At 47.9% G+C, this 23,696-nt stretch overlaps 1 protein-coding gene across 1 annotated transcript in view; it reads right to left on the bottom strand.

Moving 5' to 3' along the window:
- The window catches only part of SMO (smoothened, frizzled class receptor), a 29,027-nt gene extending 17,416 nt beyond the window's left edge, over positions 1-11,611 (bottom strand). Inside the window, exons 1-4 of the mRNA XM_081022769.1 lie at positions 10,796-11,611; positions 6,574-6,779; positions 4,142-4,351; positions 2,659-2,831 (exon numbers count right to left, since the gene is read on the bottom strand). Of these exons, the coding sequence (XP_080878895.1) occupies positions 2,659-2,831; positions 4,142-4,351; positions 6,574-6,779; positions 10,796-11,081 (875 nt within the window). The 5' untranslated portion in view covers positions 11,082-11,611. The remainder of the gene's footprint in view (positions 1-2,658; positions 2,832-4,141; positions 4,352-6,573; positions 6,780-10,795) is intronic.
- Positions 11,612-23,696: the final 12,085 nt, after the last annotated feature.

The raw sequence follows: 23,696 nt of genomic DNA, 5'->3' as shown, positions 1-23,696 counted from the left end.
GGAAGCAGCTGATCGGTAAGCGATCAGGAGGGAAATAAGGGACGCTAGAGGTAAAGGAGGCTGCCTCAGAGGGGGGAGGTAAAAGCCCATGGATCCTCAGGATTTTTGCATTGGGTCACCCCAAATTCACCATCATATCACTGTTGTGTGGGGCCGCAATGGCGCAAAAACCTGGTTACAAAGCACGGATCTACATGGATCCTCAGATAATGATTGTTTATTTTTATGCTCATCTTTATTTTGTCTTTAACAAATATCTTTGTTATACAATTTTCAGCTAATAAATAAAGCATTTTAAAAGCCCCCCCTCCCCAAAAAAAAGTTAAAGGAAAGGAAAATCTGCCGGCTGCCCCCACCAGAAGGAAAAGGGCACGCAGCCCAGCCTCTCCAAAGCCCTCCACACCATCCCGTAACAGCCGAGCCGCACCCAAGCAGCTTTGGCCAACCTGGCGCCCCCCAGATGCTCTCATCAGTTTTTGACATTTTGGATTACAATTCCCATCAGCACCAGAGGACACCAAACTGGGAGCAGCAGCTAATGTTGCAGAAGATGGAATCGGGATGCAAGTTGACCTTATGAGATGGGAGAACCTGGCCCAGAACAAATGTCCACGGAGACTTACTGTCATTTAAATTCTACTCAATATTGATCCAGGGTAGATTCCAATGTATAGTTAGCAGAGTAACAACTTAAACAGGTTGCAGGATTCCCCAAAAAATAGATCAGCAGAGGTAATTATATTTTATCCAGCAGAGCTTTAAAGGTAAAGGGACTCCTGACCATTAGATCCAGTCGTGACCGACTCTGGGGTTGCCGCACTCATCTCGCTTTACTGGCCGAGGGAGCTGGTGTACAGCTTCCGGGTCATGTGGCCAGCATGACTAAGCCGCTTCTGGCGAATCAGAGCAGCGCACGGAAACGCCGTTTACCTTCCCACCAGAGTGGTACCTATTTATCTACTTGCACTTTGACGTGCTTTCGAACTGCTAGGTGGGCAGGAGCAGGGACCGAGCAACGGGAGCTCACCCGCTCGGCGGGATTCGAACCGCCGACCTTCTGATCGGCTCTGTGGTTTAACCCACAGTGCCACCCGCATCCCTCCAGGAGAGCTTTTCTTTACGGCAAATGAGCATAATGGTCACGTATCCAATACATTCAGGACTGGCACTGTCCATAAGAAATCCATAAATAAGAAATCCAGTTGCAGCAGACTTAACTTAAACTTATAATAACTTATGATAAGACTCTAAATAAATTAAAAAATTAAAAAATTGTCCAGTAGCACCTTAGAGACCAACTAGGTTTGTTCTGGGTATAAACTTTCTTGTGCATGCACACTTCTTCAGATACTTACATATATAATAAGACTAAACCTTAACACAAAGCATACTATATACAGAAGACCACACTAGAAGGAACAGAGTTAGAAAGAGAACGTGAAATCCAGGTTCCTTCTTTTATAGTCAGCATGACCTAGACCAGGGGTCAGCAACCTTTTTCAGCTGTGAGCTGGTCCACTGTCCCTCTGACCATGTGGTGGGCCGGACTATATTTTTTTGGGGGGAATGAACTAATTCCTGTGCCCCACAAATAACCCAGAGATGCATTTTAAATAAAAGGACACAATCTACTCATGTAAAAAACACGCTGATTCGCAGACTGTCCTCGGGCTGGATTTATAATAAATAATAATAATTTTTTTAAAAAAAATTATTTATACCCCGCCCTTCCCGGTTCAGAAAACCGGGCTCAGGGCGGCTACCAACAAATTTAAAACACTTAATTGACGTAACAAAAAACAGCATAAAATACAGTATAAAACGTGAATAACAATAAGTTCAGAATTCAAAAATCAATTTGGGAGAAAATCCTTCCAATAAAGATTTAGAAGGCGATTGGGCTGCATCCGGCCCCCAGGCCTTAGGTTGCCTACCCCTGACCTAGACAGAAAGAGATAACAGGACCAGTTTAAGCCAGCTGCACTCAGCTTCTCCAGCATCTTAAAAAGCAGAGACATCACCTTGCCAACAAAGGTCCGTATAGTTAAAGCTATGGTTTTCCCAGTAGTGATGTATGGAAGCGAGAGCTGGACCATAAAGAAGGCTGATCGCCAAAGAATTGATGCTTTTGAATTCTGGTGCTGGAGGAGACTCTTGAAAGTCCCATGGACTGCAAGAAGATCAAACCTCTCCATTCTGAAGGAAATCAGCCCTGAGGGCTCACTGGAAGGACAGATCCTGAAGCTGAGGCTCCAAGACTTTGGCCACCTCATGAGAAGAGAAGACTCCCTGGAAAAGACCCTGATGCTGGGAAAGATGGAGGGCACAAGGAGAAGGGGACGGCAGAGGACGAGATGGTTGGACAGTGTTCTCGAAGCTACAAACATGAGTCTGACCAAACTGTGGGAGGCAGTGGAAGACAGGAGTGCCTGGTGTGCTCTGGTCCAGGGCGTCATGAAGAGTCGGAAACGACTAAATGACTAAACAACAACAACACTCAGCTTCTCAGAAGGAATAACCCAAACACCACAAACCTTCTGCCTGTTTCTTTCACGCAGAAAAGCTTCCAGAACCATCTCGAATTAGTTAGAAGAGGAAAGATCTCTTAACACATCAGATCAAGACTTTCTATACTGAGATGTACAAACTGGTACTTACGTGGGTTCCCCCAATCGCATGGTCCCGTCGGCACGGCACACGATTTCGCTGCGGGCTCCATCCATGAACTGCGCCAGCCAGCCGATGCTTCCCATGAAGAAGCAGGCGTTGACGTAGAAGAGGATGACCGCCGGGTACCGGTTCGAATTCTTCCAGTCAGCAAGGAATGTGGCCTGCGGACAGCAGGGAGTTCAATCCTGATCAGTTTGCCTACACGCATCTGTTCCCCGCTGGAGACGCCCAGCCAACACAGAATGGATTTGATGATCTACATGGGCTCCCAGGATGTTCCCGAGCATAATTCAAAGTGTCGGCACTGACCTTGAACGTTTGCCTAGGCCAACTCGGTCCTCCAGATGCTTTGGGACTACAACTCCCATCATCCCTAGCTAACAGGGATGGTGGGAATTGTAGTCCCAAAACACTGGGCGGGCTGAGTTTGCCTACGCCTGCCCTAAGCTGCCCTGTTTACCTGAAGGAGCATCTCCACCCCCATAGTTCAGCCCGGACACTGAGGTCCAACTCCGAGGGCAAACACCCACCTTGCAAGGTGTTAAGGGCTTTACAGGTTGACGTCAGGACCTTGAAAGGGGCTCAGTAACTTATTGAGGGCCTTCTTGGTGGTGGCACCCGCCCTGTGGAACTCCCTCCCACCAGATGTCAAAGAGAAAAATACCAGACTTTTAAAAGACACCAGCTCCATCTGATACGCAGGATGAGACCCTCCCTGCCCGCAGACTTTCTTGCCAGAGTGGTGCATGCTCTGGTTATCTCCCACTTGGACTACTGCAATGCACTCTACGTGGGGCTACCTTTGAAGGTGACCCGGAAACTACAACTAATCCGGAATGCGGCAGCTAGACTGGTGACTGGGAGTGGCTGCCGGGACCATATAACACTGGTCCTGAAAGACCTACATTGGCTCCCAGTACATTTCTGAGCACAATTCAAAGCGTTGGTGCTGACCTTGAAAGCCCTAAAGGGCCTCGGTCCAGTAGACCTGAAGGAGCGTCTCCACCCCCATCGTTCAGCCTGGACACTGAGGTCCAGCGTTGAGGGCCTTATGGTGGTTGCCTCGCTACGAGAAGCCAAGCTACAGGGAACCATGCAGAGGGCCTTCTTGGTAGTGGCACCCTCCCACCAGATGTCAAAGAGAAAAATAACTACCAAACTTTTAGAAGACATCTGAAGGCAGCCCTGTTTAGGGAAGCATTTAATGTTTAATAGACTACTGTGTTTTAATATTCTGTTGGAAGCCGTCTAGAGTGGCTGGGGAAACCCAGCCAGATGGGCGGACTATAAGTAATAAATTATCATTATTATTATTATTATTGGGAGCCAGTGCAGATCTCACAATGATTGCTGCTACGTGACGGAAGTCCGGTCGATATTATTGCGGCTGCGTTCTGCGCTAGCCGCAGTGTCTGGACCGTCTCCAAGGGCAGCCCCAGGGACAGTGTGCACTGCAGTAGTCTATGCTCACCAAGGTGAAGAAGGTGCAGAAAATGGTGACGGAGCTGAAGGAGGCGATGTAGACGTGCATTTCACGGTGCTCCTTCTCAGTGAAAAGAGGGTTCTGGCACTGGATGCCGCAGCCTTCGACGTCCTCGTACCAACTCTTGGGGTTGTCCGTCCGGACCAGGGGGGCCTCACACTGTCCTGAGCTGTTGAATTTGATGTTCTGGACCTCATTCTGTGCGGTGGAAACAGTGGAAACGGAAATGGGATTAACTGTGGACTACAGTTTTGTGGTGCAAAAATGGTATCACCTGTAAGGTTATATCATATTACATAATCTGGAAGTAAGAATTGTTGGAGGAAATGTGGAGTGATGGGAACATACAGTCATATGTGGTGGGACTGTCCATTAGTTAATGAAGTCTGCAAACAGACTGGTATAGAAATATCAGGAATTGTGGGTAGGAAGGTGGAAATATCTAAATTAATGGTTCTTATTAGCCTGAGTAGCACCGAGTTAGAAACAAAAGAGGAATGTATATGAGTAAAATTGATGGTAATTGCAGCCAGACAGGTTATAGCGAGTAATTGGGAAAATGCAAAAGAGCTAGGGGTGAACCAATGGAGGGGAAAATATTATAATCTTAGAATATCTAACTGTGAAGATAGATAAAATGAAAGGGTTTAAGGTCAGTGAGAAGGAGGAGGATTGCTTTGAGAAGATATTGAATTATTTGGGCAGGTTTGAACAATTTGGGGCAATTAAAACGTTGAAAGTTAAACAAACCTTGTGGAAGGAGGAGTGTATATAGAATTGTACATATGGTTGATTTGAATGCGTTATTATTGATTATGTATACCCAACGTATCAGCCGCTTGGGGGGGGGGTTCACTGTTTGTTTTCAATGTTTGCGTTTTGGTTGTTGGTAAAAATAATTTTTTTAAAACAAAACAAAACAAAACAAAACTGTGGACTATGGCAGAGGTTTTTAAACTGTGGCGGCCCAGAAATCTCCACGTGGTGGCAATTGCCAGTAGCAAAACGCTGACCTCGATCACCCCAGATGTTCTGGAGCACATTTTCCACTGAGAAATGAATGAGCAGAACTGCAGAACAGGAGCTTTCTGTCTCAGCTGATCTCCCTGTTAGGATATACCGTATTTTTTGCTCTGTAAGACTCACTTTTTCCCTCCTAAAAAGTAAGGGGAAATGTGTGTGCGTCTTATGGGGCGAATGCAGGCTGCGCAGCTATCCCAGAAGCCAGAACAGCAAGAGGGATCGCTGCTTTCGCTGTGCAGTGATCCCTCTTGTTGTTCTGGCTTCTGAGATTCAGAATATTTTTTTTCTTGTTTTCCTCCTCCAAAAACTAGGTGCGTCTTATGGTCTGGTGCGTCTTATAGAGCAAAAAATACGGTAGTTCCATCCCACCTTAAAAGGGTACAGGCAGGACTGTGTGTGTCACATGCCTGTTTACCTCCAGCAGAGTCTGCTGGGAACTTCCGCTTGTATATAGCTTTTGGGTTACTGCTGTTTTGCTGGAGACGAAGGGAAGCAGACATGTTTTCCTCTGTTCCCTGACCTGGCCACAATGATCCATGCAATGGTCACCTCCAGGCTTGACTACTGTAATTCGCTCTACGCAGGGCTGTCCTTGAAGCTGTCCCAGAAACCCCAGCGGGTGCAGAATGCTGCAGCGAGGCTCCTCAGGGGGTCTCTGCCATGGGAGCATATTCACCCAGTGCTTTTTCAGCTGCACTGGCTCCCGGTGGAGTACAGGGTCAGATTTAAGGTGCTGCTTTTGACCTTTAAAGCCCTTCACGGCCTAGGACCCTCGTACCTACGGGACCGCCTCTCCCGGTATGCCCCATGGAGAGCCTCAAGGTCCATATATAGCAACACCCTAGTGGTCCCGAGTCCTAAGGAAGTCAGATTAGCCTCAACCAGAGCCAGGGCCTTCTCAGTGATGGCTCTGGCCTGGTGGAACGCTCTGTCTCATGAGACCAGGGCCCTGTGGGATCTGATTTCTTTCCGCAGGGCCTGTAAGACAGAGTTGTTCCACCTGTCCTTTGGCTTAGAATCAGTTTGATCCCCTCCTCCTCTTTCTTTTTCCTTTCTCCTCCTTTGAAGAGATTGCTCCCTAATTGTTTTAATGTTGTATCTTAATCTTTTAAATTGTATTTTAATCAACTTGGTTTTATTATCGGTTGTTAGCTGCCCTGAGCCCGGTCTTGGCTGGGGAGGGCGGAGTATAAATAAAAATTATTATTATTATTATTATTTTCATCTGAGGCTCATGTCGCTGTTTGATGCTGTACCAAGGGAGACCGGCTGCCGGCCGATGGCTGGAGCCAGCCTGATGCCCCCGTCTTCCTGGCAGTATCCCAACTCCCCCCCCCGACTGCAGCTCCCCTTACAGGACGTCCCAGTGCCAGCCCCCACACCCCCTGCTCTCCTACCGGGCAGCCTTCAGGAAAGCGGTCTATGGTGCACTTGAGGAAGTCCGGCCAGCCCCGCTCTCGTTCCACGATGGTGCAAGGTCCCCGGGTGGCTTGGCAGAGGGTTTGGCTGGGAAGCTCAACTTGGCCATCCTCACACTTGGGCATGTACACGGCGCAGAGGAGGGGCTGGATCACGTCCCAGCAGCGGGGGGCATTTCGTAAACCTTGAAATAAAAAGAGAGAGACAGGAGTCAATGATCCCTCGACATCTGTTATTGGCAATTCCTGCCCCCTTAACAAATATATAAAAGTTTCTTTCTCCAGAGTGCATGGGGGCCTGGAACCTGCTACTACTACAACAACAACAACAACAACATCAACAACAACAACAACAACAATAATAATAATATATTATTTATACCCCAACCGCAAACAAAGGTCCATATAGTTAAAGCTATGGTTTTCCCAGTAGTGATGTATGGAAGTGAGAGCTGGACCATAAAGAAGGCTGATCGCCGAAGAATGGATGCTTTTGAATTATGGTGCTGGAGGAGACTCTTGAGAGTCCCATGGACTGCAAGAAGATCCAACCTCTCCATTCTGAAGGAAATCAGCCCTGAGTGCTCACTGGAAGGACAGATCCTGAAGCTGAGGCTCCAGTACTTTGGCCACCTCATGAGAAGAGAAGACTCCCTGGAAAAGACCCTGATGTTGGGAAAGATGGAGGGCACAAGGAGAAGGGGACCACAGAGGACGAGATGGTGGGACAGTGTTCTCGAAGCTACCAGCATGAGTCTGACCAAACTGCGGGTGGCAGTGTAAGGCAGGAGGGCCTGGCGTGCTCTGGTCCATGGGGTCACGAAGAGTCGGACACGACTAAACGACTAAACAACAACAACACCCCACCCATCTGGCAGCTTCCAACAGATTAAAATACAATAATCTATCAAACATTAAAAGCTTCCCTAAACAAGGCTGCCTTCAGATGTCTTCTGAAAGTCTGGTAGTTGTTTTTCTCTTTGACGTCTGAAGGGAGGGTGTTCCACAGGGCGGGCACCACCACCGAGAAGGCCCTCTGCCTGGTTCCCTGTAACTTGCTAAAATGCACGTGCTTTAAAAGTTATAAAAGAAACAAAGCGTTGGCAAGCTAGCTGACCGGCTACTCAAAACACTGTGAGCATTTGAACACAGAAAAGTTGCAGGTCCGCCGATGGTCAAGATCCAAGGTAGCCGAGGCTGTAAGCCGTTGGGCAAGTGCGTAACTTAAGAGGCACCTTGGTCCAAGAAGGATATCGACAAACTGGGAGGTGTGCAGTGGGCGACCCAGATGATCAAGGGTCTGGAAACCAAGCCTGATGAGGAACGCTTGAAGGAGGGGGGTAAATTTAGCCTCGAAAAGAGGAGACTGAGAGGAGATACGAGAGCCATCTTCCAATATCTTAAGGGCTGTCCCTTGGAAGATGGAGCAAGCTTGTTTTCTCCTGCTCCAGAGGATAGGACCAATGGCTTCAAGTTACAAGAAAGGAAATTCGGACTAAGCATCAGAAAGACCTTTCTGGTGGTTAGAGCTGTTTGACAGCGGAATGGATAATAATAATAATAATAATAATAATAATATATTTATACCCTGCCCATCTGGCTGGGTTTCCCCAGCTACTCTGGGCGGCCTCCAACAGAATATTAAAATGCAATAATCTATTAAACATTAAACATGACCTTGGAAGGTGGTAATCTTTCCTTCACTGGACGTTTTCAAACATAGAGGGCATGACCAGAATAACAGCTGCCCAAGTACTTGCAGAGAGAGAGACAGATGATATATCTGTATGGTATCAACAGGAAATTATCGGCTTATTTTGTGCCCCTTCCATGACCGGATCCTTTTTCTGCCTCTTGAGAAAAAGATCAATAGAAGCAGAAAACAAACAGCAAAACGCAACCCATTTGCAGAGATGTTCCACGTAAGAGGAAACAGCTTAAGTGTTTATTGAAACTTTCGCAATGCATGCCCTTTCAAAAGTCATTTGGGGAGACTTTGGATGTTCCCTGTTCTGTTCCGTAAATACTACAGTTGAACCATCATTTCAAGGCTGCCATGCCAATTTTGAAGTAGGAATGTTCAAAACATCTCACCTCGAGATGTCTAAGGGCAGAAACTGAACACAGCTGATCTGTTTGTGCCAGAAGGTGAGCCTGTGATGAGACATGACTACATCCACAAGTTGTGTCTGGGACTTTTTGACTCCTTGGAGGAGGGACTGGTATATTTTGGAAGTAGGAGGAAGGGCCTGGAATTATGCAAATATGTCTGGGAAACAGAAATCTTGAAATTGAAGAGAGACCAAAGCCTAGGTCCAGTATATCTGAAGGAGCGTCTCCACATCCATCGTTCTGCCCGGACACTGAGGTCCAGCGCCGAGGGCCTTCTGGCGTTTCCCTCCCTGCGAGAAGCAAGGTTACAGGGAACCAGGCACAGGGCCTTCTCGGTGGTGGCGCCCTCCCTGTGGAACGCCCTCCCACCTGATGTCAAAGAGAAAAACAACTACCAGACTTTTAGAAGACACCTGAAGGCAGTCCTCTTTAGGGAAGTTTTTAACATGTGACATCTTAGTGTATTTTTGGTCTTTGTTGGAAGCCGTCCAGAGTGGCTGGGGAAACCCAGCCAGATGGGCGGGGTATAAATAATAAATTATTATTTAAAAAAATTATTATTATTTCAGGTGCCTTCCGCCTTCCTCCCTCTTTGCCAAGCTAGGGACCCTCTCCAAATGCATGTGCTTGAAAGGATGTGTGGAAGGTCTTCCACAGAGGTCTTCCAGCTATGGGTTGCCACACGCAGGCAGATGTACCAATTCATGTGTAAAGGTAAAGGTACCCCTGCCCGTATGGGCCAGTCTTGCCAGACTCTGGGGTTGGGCGCTCATCTCACTCTAGAGGCCAGGAGCCAGCGCTGTCCGCAGACACTTCCGGGTCACGTGGCCAGCGTGACGAAGCTGCAACTGGCAAGCCAGAGCCGCACACGGAAACGCCGTTTACCTTCCCGCTAGTAAGCGGTCTGTATTTATCTACTTGCACCCGGGGGTGCTTTAGATCTGCTAGATTGGCAGGCGCTGGGACCGAGCAACGGGAGCGCACCCTGCTGCAGGGATTCGAACCGCCGACCATGCGATCGGCAAGTCCTAGGCGCTGTGGTTTTACCCACAGCGCCACCCGCGTCCCATGTGTCTGTGTGGCTAATTCTAGAGGGGCCATCCTGGAAGGCTGCAAAAGATCGCAATGGATTGCTCTAAAGTCACTACAACACCAGATTTTGGGGGTGAGGGAATCGTCCCCCAACTGCAGCATCCTGTATTTTGCCAGAACTGAGGTGGCGATCCTACACCCCGGCGTCATGGGTGCCAATTCCCTGGGGCCCTGGGTGCAAGAGCATGCACAAAATCCCCCATGGAGGGATTAGGACCCTCGTACCGACGGAACCTCGTACCTCACGGCCTAGTACCGTCGTACCTACGGGACCGCCTCTCCCAGTATGCCCCACGGAGGACCTTAAGGTCCATAAATAGCAACACCCTAGAGGTCCCGGGCCCTAAGGAAGTTAGATTAGCCTCAACCAGAGGCAGGGCCTTTTCAGCGGTGGCCCCGGCCTGGTGGAACGCTCTGTCTCATGAGACCAGGGCCCTGCAGGATCTGATTTCTTTCCGCAGGGCCTGTAAGACAGAGTTGTTCCGCCTGGCCTTTGGCTTGGAGCCAATTTGATTCCCTCCCCCTCTTTTAATGTTTCCATATTTTAATGTTGTCTTTTTATCTTGTTTTGAAGTTGTATTCATTCAACTTGTTTTTATTATTGCTTGTTAGCCGCCCTGAGCCTGGCCTTGGCTGGGGAGGGCGGGGTATAAATAAAAATTATTATAGTGGTACCTCGGGTTAAGTACTTAATTCGTTCCAGAGGTCCGTTCTTAACCTGAAACTGTTCTTAACCTGAAGCACCACTTTAGCTAATGGGGCCTCCTGCTGCCACCACGCTGCCGGAGCACGATTTCTGTTCTCATCCTGAAGCAAAGTTCTTAACCTGAAGCACTATTTCTGGGTTAGGGGAGTCTGTAACCTGAAGCGTATGTAACCCGAGGTACCACTGTATTATGATGATGATGATGGAGGGCCAGGGACCCACACATTTTGGCACGCTGCATGTCACCCACGGTCGCGGGGCTCCCCAACTCCCTTCCAGCAGCCCCCTTACCGGACCACAGGAGCAGCTTGTCGTGCGCCTCCTCTTGCGAGCTGGAGTCCCCGGCCAGGAGGGTGGAGGTGGCGGCGTAGGGCAGCGGAGAGCCCAGGCACACGCTTTGCTGGAGCGCCTCGCATTGCGCCGCGCGCTTGCACCGCTCCTCGCCCCGGCCCGACGGCGCCGCCGCCGCGCTCCCGTTGAGCCTCGAGGCCGCCGCCGCCGCCCCGCCGCCCGGGACGCCCAGCCCCACGCCCAGCAGCCCCCAAAGCAGCCACCGGACCAGCCCTAAAGGGGCCATCGGAGCGCCCGCGCCGCCTGCGCCTCCTCCTCGGGTTTCCCCGGCCGTGCGCCTAGGGCGCACCGGGCTCCGCGCGCAAGGCGCCTCGTCCCGGGAGTCGCGGGCCGGGCAGCAGCGCCGTCGCCTCGGCCTGGGCCTGGGCCCCACCGAAGGCCATGATCCAGAGAGCCGCCCCCTCGGCCAAGGCAGCCCCCGGGTTGCTTTTTGCGTCCCCGCAAAAAGTCAGAAAGGAGCAGGAGGGGAAAAAACTTGGCGCGGACTTTTGCCAAAAGTTCCCAAGCAGAAGAAAAGCGTTGCAAAGTTTTGGCCGCCTCTTGCAGCAGTTCCTCCCGCCGCCGCCGCCGCCGCCCGCTCCTCCTGCTCCTCCTCCTCCTCCTCGGGCTTCTTTGTTGCTTTTGCTCCTTTCTCAAGAATGCGGGGCCGGGGGAGGGAGCCCAAAAGAGGGAGAGGAGCCCGGGCTCGCCGCCTCCCCCTTCTGCCTCCGCGATGGAAGCGCAGCGGGGGAAGGAGACGCCGAGAGAAAGCGAGAGAGCGAGCGAAGAAGACCGAGGAGAGGGGAAGAGAGAGAGAGATCAGACCCCCCCCCAAAAAAAAACTTGGGGAGCTCAGAGAGAAAAAACAGGGAGCCCCGTGTGTGGAGAGAGATGCTGCCTCGCTCCCCCCCCCAAAAAACACAGAAAACCCAAAACTTTCCGCCTCCTCCTGACGCGCCCCAGGAGAAAAAAAAGTTACGTGTCCGTCCGTCACTGTCTAGCGTGACCGAGCGACGGATCTGGGGGGAGGGCGGCGCAGATTTTAAGGAGCAAGGCTGGGTTATCCGAGGCAGCCTGTGCCAACCGGGTGCCTTCTAGACGTTTTGGATTACAGCCAGTGCCGGATTTACGTATAAGCTAAACAAGCTCTAGTTTAGGGTCCCACTCTCTTGGGGGCCCCCAAAAAAATTAAAGGGGGGAAAACTGGGTGTACATTTCCAAAATAGAAGATGAAAGAACTATAAAACAAAAGCTACGTACAGCACGTGTGTTTTGTGTTGTGTAGGCTCCTAGGATGTAAGTCATGGGCCCCGCCTGCTCCCTAAAATATCCCTGGTTTGCTCCTTTCTATATATAGGGTGCCCACATTCTGCATGGGCTTTTGCGTGGCAACATGTGCAAATGGCTTGAGATACCTATTAGGTCCGTCAATTACCATATAGCATCTATTCCACACAAAAAACAGCGACCGTTTGTTGTTGACAAAGGACAGCTGGACATAGAAAGGGCCTCATTACCTCCAGTAGCTGAGGGCCTCATCAAACCGAAATCCAGCCCTCACTACAGCCCCCCCCCCCCATGAGCCAATGGAATAGAAATATAATTAATTGATGTTATTTTTCGTTCAGTTTTTTTAAAAAAAAACACCAAATAAAACCCACAACCAACAGGGGGTTGCTGCACCTAGCGTTAAGTCATCCTAAGAGGAGACCCATTGAAATTAGTGAATGTGGACCACTTAGGTCTGTTGACTTCAATGGGTCTACTCTATGTAAAAAGTTAGTTGGATAGACCTACGTGGTGAATTGAAACAACAGATGGGCCTCAGAAGACTATGAGAGTCAGGACAGAGGCAGTATTATTTATTTGTTTGCTTACATTACATTATCTGTCTACAATGTTATCAACAATAAATTTGTGTTATGTTTATTCAAAACCTGCCAAGGAGTCCAGTTCGTTTCGTTGTGTTTTTAAATAATTTGTGAAAAGTTCCCATTCTTCCTTGAAGTCACAGTTGTCCTTGTCTCGCAATTTGTATGTCAGTTTAGCCAGTTCTGCATAGTTCATCAATTTCTCTTGCCACTGTTCTTTTGTTGGGGTTTCCTCATTCTTCCATCCTTGTGCTATCAAGACTCTTGCCGCTGTTGTAGCGTACATAAATAATAAAAAAGTGAATTTCATTAAAGGGAATTGTTTTCAAATAGACATGAAAACTTCCAAGTTAACAAATGCTCTACCTGCAGGTATAGGGCGGCATATAAATTCAGTCAATCAGTCAATCAATAACATAGCCGTCAACCATCCCTTATTTGGCGGGAAAGTCCCTTATCCCAGCGCTGTGTCCCGCTGCTGTCCCTTATTGATGATGTCCCTTAAATTTCCCGGGTTTCAAAGGAAGCAGCTCCTCTCCCTCCCTCCCTGCCAGCCAGGGAGGAGGTAGGCTCCAACTGGGTTGCTTGGCTGCGTTGCTCACCCAATAAGGAGTCTAAGAACGACTGGGGGGTGGAGCTTGCATGCCTTGTGCCGATCAAATTGGCCACGTTGCCTGGGGACTCACCTTTGCTCAGCGCTTCCCAGCGGAGAGGTGACGGTGGTTTTTCTTACTGCATCCCCTTTGCCGGGTTGCTGCACTGTGGGAACCACCGCTTGAGGCTTCGTTTGGCTGCTGGCTGGGCTTTCTGCCTTTGGCTCAGAGGGGCTCAGAAGTTGAACATACCTGTGCTCTGAAAATCCCTTATTTTGGCTGCTGATCCCTTATTTCCTTGGCTGCTGGGCCCTTATTTTCAAATCTGTAAGTTGACAGCTATGATCAATAATAACCCACCAATATAACCGGTACATAGAAAACAACAATGAAAATAACACATCACATAGTCAGGTGACTGCAGAAAACAAACCTGCCTCACAGAGAGGGGGAACCGGCACATGTTCAACCAGAGTCAGAATCACAGAATTGTAGAATTGAAAGGGACCCTAAGGGTCATCTAGTCCAACCCCCTGCAAGTAAGCCCCTGTGGGTGCCTGCCACATCTATGTGCTATTTATTTCATACAAATTATATACTGATTTTTTAAAGAAAAACATAATTCAAAGCAGCTTACAAGCGATTTCCAATAATCTCCTATACATAAACAAAACACCCCTTAACCCTTTTTTTTTTTTAATTCAGATTTCTTTTTCATTCATTACATACATCTCATATCCATAACATTTACTATGCATTCCTTCCTCCCTCCCCTCCTAGGCTTCCCCCAACTTCCGCTTCTGGTTTGTTTCTCCTTTCACCCACCTTGCTACCTCCTAAAAGAAAAAATACTACTAACATATTTATACAACAACATCTAACCTAAAAACATAAAGATGAAAATAAATACACCATATTATTTATCTGTCTTCTACACATTTTCTAATACTAGTGATGCGAATGTTTAAATCCTGCCATCAAGCCTATAGACTTTCTTTGTTTCTGCAAATATAATATAAATGGTTCCCATTCTTTTTCAAAGTCACTGTTGTCTTTTTCTCTTAGTCTGTCTGTCATTTTTTGCCAGTTCTACATAGTTCATCAACTTCTCTTGCCATTGTTCTTTAGTTGGTATTTCTCCAGTCTTCCAATTTTGTGCACTCAACATTCTCGCAGCTGTAGTGGCATACATAAATAAAGTCACCCATTCTTAACTCTATTAAACCCAGTTCTAAACGTATCCTGTACATTACACTTCAATTTGAATATGTTTGTCATTTAAAAAAATAATGCATTACATCTGTATCTCAAAGGAACCTAAGGAACTGCCTTTTGTACATGGTAAATTTGATGCAGGTCAGAACTTTATTGTCTTTAAGGTGGCACAATGTGGATACTTTTATTTGTAGATTTCAGAGACCAGCAGCTTAGGCTAAGTTCCTTTAGCTGACCTTTAGTTAGCCATACCAAAAAAAATTCATTCTAGACTGTTAACAAATTAAAATATAAAAAATAAGAAGGAAATGTGATTACTGTACACAACTGCAATACTACCAAGTTTCTAAACCCAGGACCTTGGTGAAATAAATCACTGATTCATTAAAACCTCACTAAAAGCTTTCCTTCAAACATAATCACTGTTTCAGTAACGTTATTCTGATAACTCCTGTATTTAATTAGCTGCTTTGTCAGGAAACAAACCAGAGATACGCAGATTATAAATGACTGACAGTGCAGGATTATATCTGATTCACTCTCCGGCCATGCAAGAATGACACTCGAGCAACTGAAATGTTATTCGCTTTTGCTGCACGTTAAGGGAATTCATCATGCGAAAGGCTGGGCTGGATGAATCCCTAGCCGGAATTAAGATTGCCGGAAGAAATATCAACAACCTCAGATATGCAGATGACACAACCTTGATGGCAGAAAGTGAGGAGGAATTAAAGAACCTCTTAATGAGGGTGAAAGAGGAGAGCGCAAAATATGGTCTGAAGCTCAACATCAAAAAAACGAAGATCGTGGCCACTGGTCCCATCACCTCCTGGCAAATAGAAGGGGAAGAAATGGAGGCAGTGAGAGATTTTACTTTCTTGGGCTCCATGATCACTGCAGATGGTGACAGCAGTCATGAAATTAAAAGACGCCTGCTCCTTGGGAGAAAGGCGATGGCAAACCTAGACAGCATCTTAAAAAGCAGAGACATCACCTTGCCAACAAAGGTCCGTATAGTTCAAGCTATGGTTTCCCAGTAGTGATGTATGGAAGTGAGAGCTGGACCATAAAGAAGGCCGATAGCCAAAGAATTGATGCTTTTGAATTCTGGTGCTGGAGGAGACTCTTGAGAGTCCCATGGACTGCATGAAGATCAAACCTATCCATTCTGAAGGAAATCAGCCCTGAGTGCTCACTGGAAGGACAGATCCTGAAGCTGAGGCTCCAAGACTTTGGCCACCTCATGAAAAGAGAAGACTCCCTGGAAAAGACCCTGATGTTGGGAAAAATGGAGGGCACAAGGAGAAAGGGACAACAGAGGACGAGATGGTGGGACAGTGTTCTCGAAGCTACCAGAATGAGTTTGACCAAACTGCAGGAGGCAGTGGAAGACAGGAGGGCCTGGCGTGCTCTGGTCCAGGGGGTCACGAAGAGTCAGACACAACTAAACGACTAAACAACAACAAAGGGATATAATTTGCAGGAATATTAGACATGACTTCCTGGATAAGAGCAAAGTTGGGCCAACATTCCAGTTTGGATCCAAAGACTCCTTCATTTTGGTGGAAGGTGCTGTATGGAGATTTGTCCAATCACAACCTAAAGTCTCCAATGGTAACCAGCTACGTATTTCTATAAATTTCACATCCAAGGCATAGTGGTGTTGGCAATCTACTCTAGCATCTGCCCTATGGATGGTTTGGGCAGCCAATCCCAACAGCCTCAGCTAGCATGGCTGTACTGGCTGGGGCTGATGGGAGTTGAAATCCAAAACATCTGGACGGGCACTAGATTGGAGAAGACTAGACAATTCCCTCAACATCTGGAAAACAAAAGTAACCCGTTTCTGAAAGGGACATCCCAACCATCACCTGTAAGATAAGGCGGGAACATAAGAACAGCCCTGCTGGACCAGACCAAAACAGAGTTTCTCAAACCCAGTATCTGGTTTCTGTGGGAGATTTGAAGTTAAATCTAACAATGTTAGTTAGTATGTGAAGGGGTTAAGGACCACAGAGTTCTAACTTGCTAGAGTAGTCTCAGTTATATCACACCCTCTCTTCTAAGAGGAAGTAAGGCTTGTTTCCTGTTCTGGCTCCTGCTCCCGCACCCTCCATGCTGCACATAACAGAGGCAAACATGCCTGAACATATCCCTCTGCCTGAAACATGTGTCTGAGACCGCCTTTGTTGGGGTTTCCCCCCAACTAAGAACCTTTGCCTGCATTTTATCATTGTTGCTAAGGGCAATGCATGACTGTAAGTAAAGTATACTTTAAACTTGCTTCAATGTGTGGTCTGATTCTTTGCTGGAGGGGCTGGAGGGGGCCCGTTGCCTCAAGTAGCTGGAATGAGGGGAGTCCCACATATAAGACATGAAAGTCATCCTAACAGGATGTCGTTTATTTATTTCATAAGGTTTATACACTGCTTGATTGTAAAAACAACAACCCTCAAAGCAGTTTAAAAGGTAAAGGGACCCCTGACCACTAGGTCCAGTCGTGGCCGACTCTGGGGTTGTGGCGCTCATCTCGCTTTATTGGCCGAGGGAGCCGGCGTACAGCTTCCGGGTCATGTAGCCAGCATGACTAAGCCGCTTCTGGCGAACCAGAGCAGCACACGGAAACACCATTTACCTTCCCGCCAGAGCGGTACCTATTTATCTACTTGCACTTTGATGTGCTTTTGAACTAGGTTGGCAGGAGCAGGGACCGAGCAACGGGAGCTCACCCCGTTGCAGGGATTCAAACCGTCGACCTTCTGATCGGCAAGTCCTAGGCTCTGTGTTTTAACCCACACTGCCACCCGCGTCCCTCAAAGCAGTTTGCAAAAAGATAAAACAATAAAACCGAGAAAAAATTACAACCCTGAGCTTGGATAACAGAGGGAAAGCTTAGAGCTACCCTAGACTCTAATTGGCTAAGAACTGGAAAACCACAGGAACCATCCTCTGCTGCCTTCTGCGTGTTGGGGCTGGAATAACCCTACTCATTGGGTCCCCCCCTCCCGACTGACTGTTAAGGCCTAAGGTCACAAATTTATTTCACACAGGGAAGATGGGCTATTCTAATCCAGACTAAAATCCTCTTGTGCACTGCTCCTTATATTGCTAAGACCTTGGTGATCCACTGTTGTCAGCAGAATAAGTATAACCCCTTGTAAGTGTGGGCATTAAGTGTGGGCATTGTATATTGTGGGAAGGCTGCTACTCAGAAATCCAAAATTGGGGTCCTGGGGTTTGGGGAGGAGGGAATACACTTGAGCCAGAATGAAGAAGAACATTTGCTAGGCAGTGAACCCAAGTCCGAAGCTTACAGTATTTTGGTTTTTGCCTGGAATAAGGAAAATATAGGCTCGGTTTTTGGACGCCATTGGGACTTCCTGAAAGAGTTGCTTGCATGAGGAACCCCCCATTACACAATAAACCCCCACCCGGAAGCATCCTGGGCATCGGGTGATATTTTTCCCACGTGAGATTTCTGAAAGAGAAATCCTGCGCCATTCGCATTAACGCTCCCTTCCTAACCCCCTTTTCTCACTCTTGAGCCACTATCCTTTCAATCTTCAACAAGCCACTTTTGCCACGGATAATTTTTTAAATACCCCAGCTGCTATCTCTACTGGGTTTGAAATGGTATTTGCGAACGTTTTACCTGTGTATGTATGTTTAACGGTTTTATTATCTTTTTTGCGGTATATATATATTTTTATGAGTTTTTCTTAAACATATCATTTCCAACAATCACATAACATAACTTCTTATCTTATACATTGTTTTAGACTTCCATCCACACCTCTGATGATTTTCCGTCCTTTATCACTTATTCTGCATTTCTTAATATATCTAATACTCTTATTTATCATCAACTAATAATTCTCCTCATAGTCTTTCTTGCAATATTTCATATAGTTCTCCTTACAAAACTTCTTATAGTCCTACTAGCGCAATTTGTTCATTACTAATACTTTTCAAATAGTTTGTATATTTACTCCAGTCTCCTAATAATCTCTGGTCCCGCAGGTTTAGAATCCTTCCAGTTAATTTATCCAATTCTGCACAGTCCATCAATTTCATTAACAGTTTTAACAGTGTTTTTATAACTGCAGTGGCTTCCTATATGTTCCTATACGGTGTGGCGGAATCGCTTTGAGGACCCTCGTACCTATGGGACCGCCTCTCCTGGTATGTCCCACGGAGGACCTTACGGTCTTCAAACAAAAACATCTTGGAGGTCCCGGGCCACAGGGAGGTTAGGCTGGCCTCAACCAGAGCCAGGGCCTTTTCGGCCGTGGCACCAACTTGCTAGAACGCTCTGTCCCAAGAGACTAGGGCCCTGCAGGACTTGACATCTTTCCGCAGGGCCTGCAAGACGGAGCTGTTCCACCAGGTCTTTGGCCAAGGCACAGTCTGACCCCCTCCTTCGGTAATCCTCACAGAACTCTAGTCCACTGGTTGCCATTAATTTGATTCTGAATTTATTTTAGAATGAATTGATTTTAGAATGCTGTGTTACTTTTATTGTTGTTAGCCGCTCTGAGCCCGGCTTCGGCTGGGGAGGGCGGGATATAAAAATGTTTTCATTACAGTTGTACCTCAGGTTAAGTTCTTAATTCATTCCAGAGGTCTGTTCTTAACCTGAAACTGTTCTTAACCTGAAGCACCACTTTAGCTAATGGGGCCTCCTGCTGCTGCCGCGCCTCCAGAGCACGATTTCTGTTCTCATCCTGAAGCAAAGTTCTTAACCTGAAGCACTATTTCTGGGTTAGGGGAGTCTGTAACTTGAAGCATCTGTAACCTGAAGTGTATGTAACCCGAGGTATCACTGTATTTTATATTATTATTCAGAGAACAGTCACCCTCAAAAAAAGCCTGGGGGGGCGGAATAGAGAAAGAGGGAGAAATTAATCCTGCAATCTTGAGGACCACCAGGGGTTATGGAAGGTGCAGTCCAAACATTGCTTTGCAAAGCCAGGTTTGGAGACGAGCCACCAAAACATCTCTCTCTGCCTCTCTGGGCAGCGCAGAGAGAATCCGCCATCGATGGCCCTCCTGGATGCATCTTGTCTTGGCACCTTAGTGCAACAGGTCTGGCTAGAATCTGAGGCAACAGCCTTCCGGGCTTCCCAGCCGAGTCCGGGCTCCATCGCAGGCCAGGCCTCTCCGCCAAACAGGCTCCCTCTGTGCCTCTCTGCTCTCTGACGCTGCTGCGCTTCTTGGCCTGCGAAGCGGGACGTGGGTGGCTTTGCTCCTACTCCAGCGGCTCTCTGTTTGCCGGGAGGCGGAGGGGGGCTCTGGGGCTGCCAGGGCAGGGAGCCTGTGGGTGGGTGGTCCCCCTGCCTGGAGGCCTCCCTCCCTCCCTGCTTCCCCTCCTGCCTGCCTGAGTGTAGCTGCTCAGCCATCTTTCCATGCACAGAAGGACCACGGAGTGACCGGCTGCCTCCGTCTCTCGCCGGGAATTCAAAGGGGGCAAAGCCTTGGAAGCAGTGTTGTCACCAGGGAGGTCAAGGTGGGTGGTGCTTCCAGGGAAGGGTTGGGGTCTCCTGCGCTTCCGGCAGTGGGGGGGGGGGTGTCCAGGTTTGGAGACCGGGGGCTGCCCTGCAGGGGTTCTGGGAGAGATCCTGAGCCCTACGGTCACAGATCTGCCTTGCCCGCTTTCTGGCTTTTGGACCAGTTAAAAACCAACAGCAACCTTGCTTCTTAAAACTGCAAAACAAAGAAAAGCCCCAGGTTTCTTGCACTCTTGATATGCCCAGAGGCCACTTTGTGCCGTGAGCCTCCTCCCAGCGCCTGCCATCGTGGCAGAAAAGGTCTGGAGGTGGAAAGGCAGTCTGGCTTTTTGGACGGGTGGTCTTTTCCAGCAGGTGAGATTTCTGAGAGAGAAATCACCCACCTTTCGCACCGACGCTCCTGCCTTAACCCCCTTTTCTCAGCCTGAAGCCACCATTCTCCAGATCTCAAACAAGCTGCTTTTTCCGCGGAGATTCTTTAATATCCCAGCTGTTGTCTCCATTGGGTTTGAAATCGTTTCTGCAAGCGTTTTACCCCTTTCTGTATATTTAACGGTGTTCAAGTTGTTTGTGCATCCGCAGTGGTTTCCTATACAGTATGTTTTTTTCCTAATGGTTTTGAAGTGCAGGAGAGAGAGGAGGGATGAATCCTGCAATCCTGAGGACCACCAGGCGTTATGGAAGGTGCAGTCCAAACATTGCCTTGCAAAGCCAGGTTTGGAGACGAGCCACGAAAACATCTCTCTCTGCCTCTCCGGGCAGCGCAGAGAGAATCCGCCATCGATGGCCCTCCTGGACGCATCTTAGAGCAACAGGTCTGGTTGGAATCTGAGGCAACAGCCTTCCGGGCTTCCCGGCCGAGTCCAGGCTCCATCGCAGGCCAGGCCTCTCCGCCAAACAGGCTCCCTCTGTGCCTCTCTGCTCTCTGACGCTGCTGCGCTTCTTGGCCTGCGAAGCGGGACGTGGGTGGCTTTGCTCCTACTCTAGCGGTGCTCTGTTTGCCGGGAGGCGGAGGGGGGCTCTGGGGCTGCCAGGGCAGGGAGCCTGTGGGTGGGTGGTCCCCCTGCGTGGAGGCCTCCCTCCCTCCCTGCTTCCCTTCTCCTGCCTTCCTGAGTGCAGCTGCTCAGCCATCTTTCCATGCACAGAAGGACAGTGCCTCTGTCTCTCTCTCTCCTTGGTACTGGGAATTTGAAACTTAGCAGCATAAGAAGAGTGCACGGATCAGGGCAGTGGCCCATATCTAGTCCAGCATTCTGTTCTCACAGTGGCCAACCAGGTGCCAGTGGAAAACCAGAAAGCAGCATCTTTTTGTTTTATTTTCTGCTCTGCACGTTTTTTAAAATAGTATTATTATTATTATTATTATTATTAATTATTATTTATACCCCACTCATGTGGCTGAGTTTCCCCAGCCACTCTGGGCGGCTCCCAATCAAATGTTAAAAACACTACAGCGTTAAATATTAAAAACTTCCCAGGGCTGCCTTCAGATGTCTTCTAAAAGTCTGGTAGTTCTTTATCTCTTTGACATCTGGTGGGAGGGCGTTCCGCAGGGCGGGAGTCACCACCAAGAAGGCCCTCTGCCTGGTTCCCTGTAACCTCACTTCTCACAGGGAGGGAACCGCCAGAAGGCCCTCGGAGCTGGACCTCAATGTCCGGGCTGAACGATGGGGGTGGAGACGCTCCTTCAGGGATACAGTGCCGTTTAGGGCTTTCAAGGTCAGCACCAACACTTTGAATTGTGCTCGGAAACGTACTGGGAGCCAATGCAGATCTCTCAGAACCAGTGTTATATGGTCTCGGCGGCTGCTCCCAGTCACCAGTCTAGCTGCCGCATTCTGGATTAATTGCAGTTTCCGGGTCACCTTCAAAGGTAGCCCCACATAGAGCGCGTTGCAGTAGTCCAAGCCGGAGATAACTAAAGCATGCACCACTCTGGTGAGACAGTCTGCGGGCAGGTAGGGTCTCATCCTGCATACCAGATGGTAAACAGCTGCCCTGGACACAGAGTTAACCTGCTCCTCCATGGACAGCTGTGAGTCCAGAATGACTCCCAGATTAAGGATTAGGAATAAAAAGGTTAAAAGAATGGAAAATTGGCTATTAATAGATAAAAATTTAATGTTATATTATATATTAAGATTAAGGATTGGGATTAAAAAAGAGGGAAAGGAATTGCTGGACAAATAAACTAAATTGGAACACAAAAGAGGGAGGTATGAGGAGGTCCAGAAAATAAGTAAATTCAAAAGTAGTAATGAAAAGATAGAATTGTTTTTAACTGGTTTTTTTTCTCTTTTTATTTTATTTTTAATTTTGTATTTTGTATTGTGTATTTTTCTTTTTACTGTTAAATTCTCTTTTATTGATGTGTTTCTTTTTATTTGAAACTTTAATAAATATCTTTAAAACAAAAACAAAAACAGAATGACTCCCAGGCTGCACACCTGGTCCTTCAGGGGCACAGTTACCCCATTCAGGACCAGGGAATCCCCCACAACCACCCACTCCCTGTCCCCCAAAAACAGTACTTCTGTCTTGTCAGGATTCAACCTCAATCTGTTAGCCGCCATTTCAACAATTTCAACATAACAAATTATCAAAACAAGTCATCTTCATTATTTCCCCCCTTTTTTCCACCTCCCCAACAGACCCTCCCTCTCCCCCCCCCTCAAGACTTCCTTTAGCTCTTCTCTTCGGTTTCTCAACTCACGTTAGTCTCTGTAAAATTGTATACATCCTTATATTATCTATCTACTGTATTAACCCTCAATAAATTTTGTGTACGTTTATTCAAAACCTGCCAAGGAGTCCAGTTCATTTTGCTGTCTTTTTAAATAATTTGTAAAAAAGTTCCCGTTCTTCTTTAAAGTCACAGTTGTCCTTATCTCCGTAGCTGCCAACTTTCAGATTTGAAAATAAGGGATCAGCAGCCTTGAAAATAAGGGATCAGCCGCCTCACCTGTCCTGGGGACAGCCTACGGGATATCTAACAATCCGGGATAGCAGGGGGAAACGGTGCTGGAATAAGGGAATTTCCCGTAAAAAAAGGGAAGGTTGACAGCTATGCCTTATCTCACAATTTGTATGTCAGTTTTGCCAGTTCTGCATAGAGCCTGAAAGTAGGATCTGAGTGTTAAGTTGTGGGCGAACATATCAGACAACACAGCTATTCTTCAAACAGCTCTTGTTTATTCAGAGGCCAGAACAGAACTGAACTGAAAGGTTCAGTCAGCCTGCTTATATAGAGCTCCAGTACAACATTACTGTAACAATTTTCTAAAACTATCCAATCACTGAACGTCACTTTCGATCCCTTATTTGCATAACTATCTACAGTATCCCCCTGCTGGCCCAGGGTGAGAACTTCAGTACATAACACTGCGCACAAGAGCAATTTTCCCCACCTGTGGTTTCCAGCGACTGAGAATCAGAAGCATCACTGCCTCTGGCATCTTTTTATTTGGTCTGGGAGGAATGTAGGCAAGTGCCATGCCTTGCCCCGCCCAGTCTTTCCTTAGGCCCCGCCCACCACCCACCAGCTGTCCCCAGAAGTCCGCCCGCTAGGGAACACAGCCCTTGGGCTTAAACCCCCGTCCCTCACCTTGCATACATTGGATTCAAGCGGCCTTCCTTACCCTCGAACCCTCCAGACGCTGGGGAACTGTAGCTGATG

Source organism: Podarcis pityusensis, assembly GCF_964106645.2.
Source record: "Podarcis pityusensis genome assembly, chromosome: 10".
Classification (NCBI taxonomy): domain Eukaryota; kingdom Metazoa; phylum Chordata; class Lepidosauria; order Squamata; family Lacertidae; genus Podarcis; species Podarcis pityusensis.
This window is presented reverse-complemented; position numbering and strand designations above follow the sequence as displayed.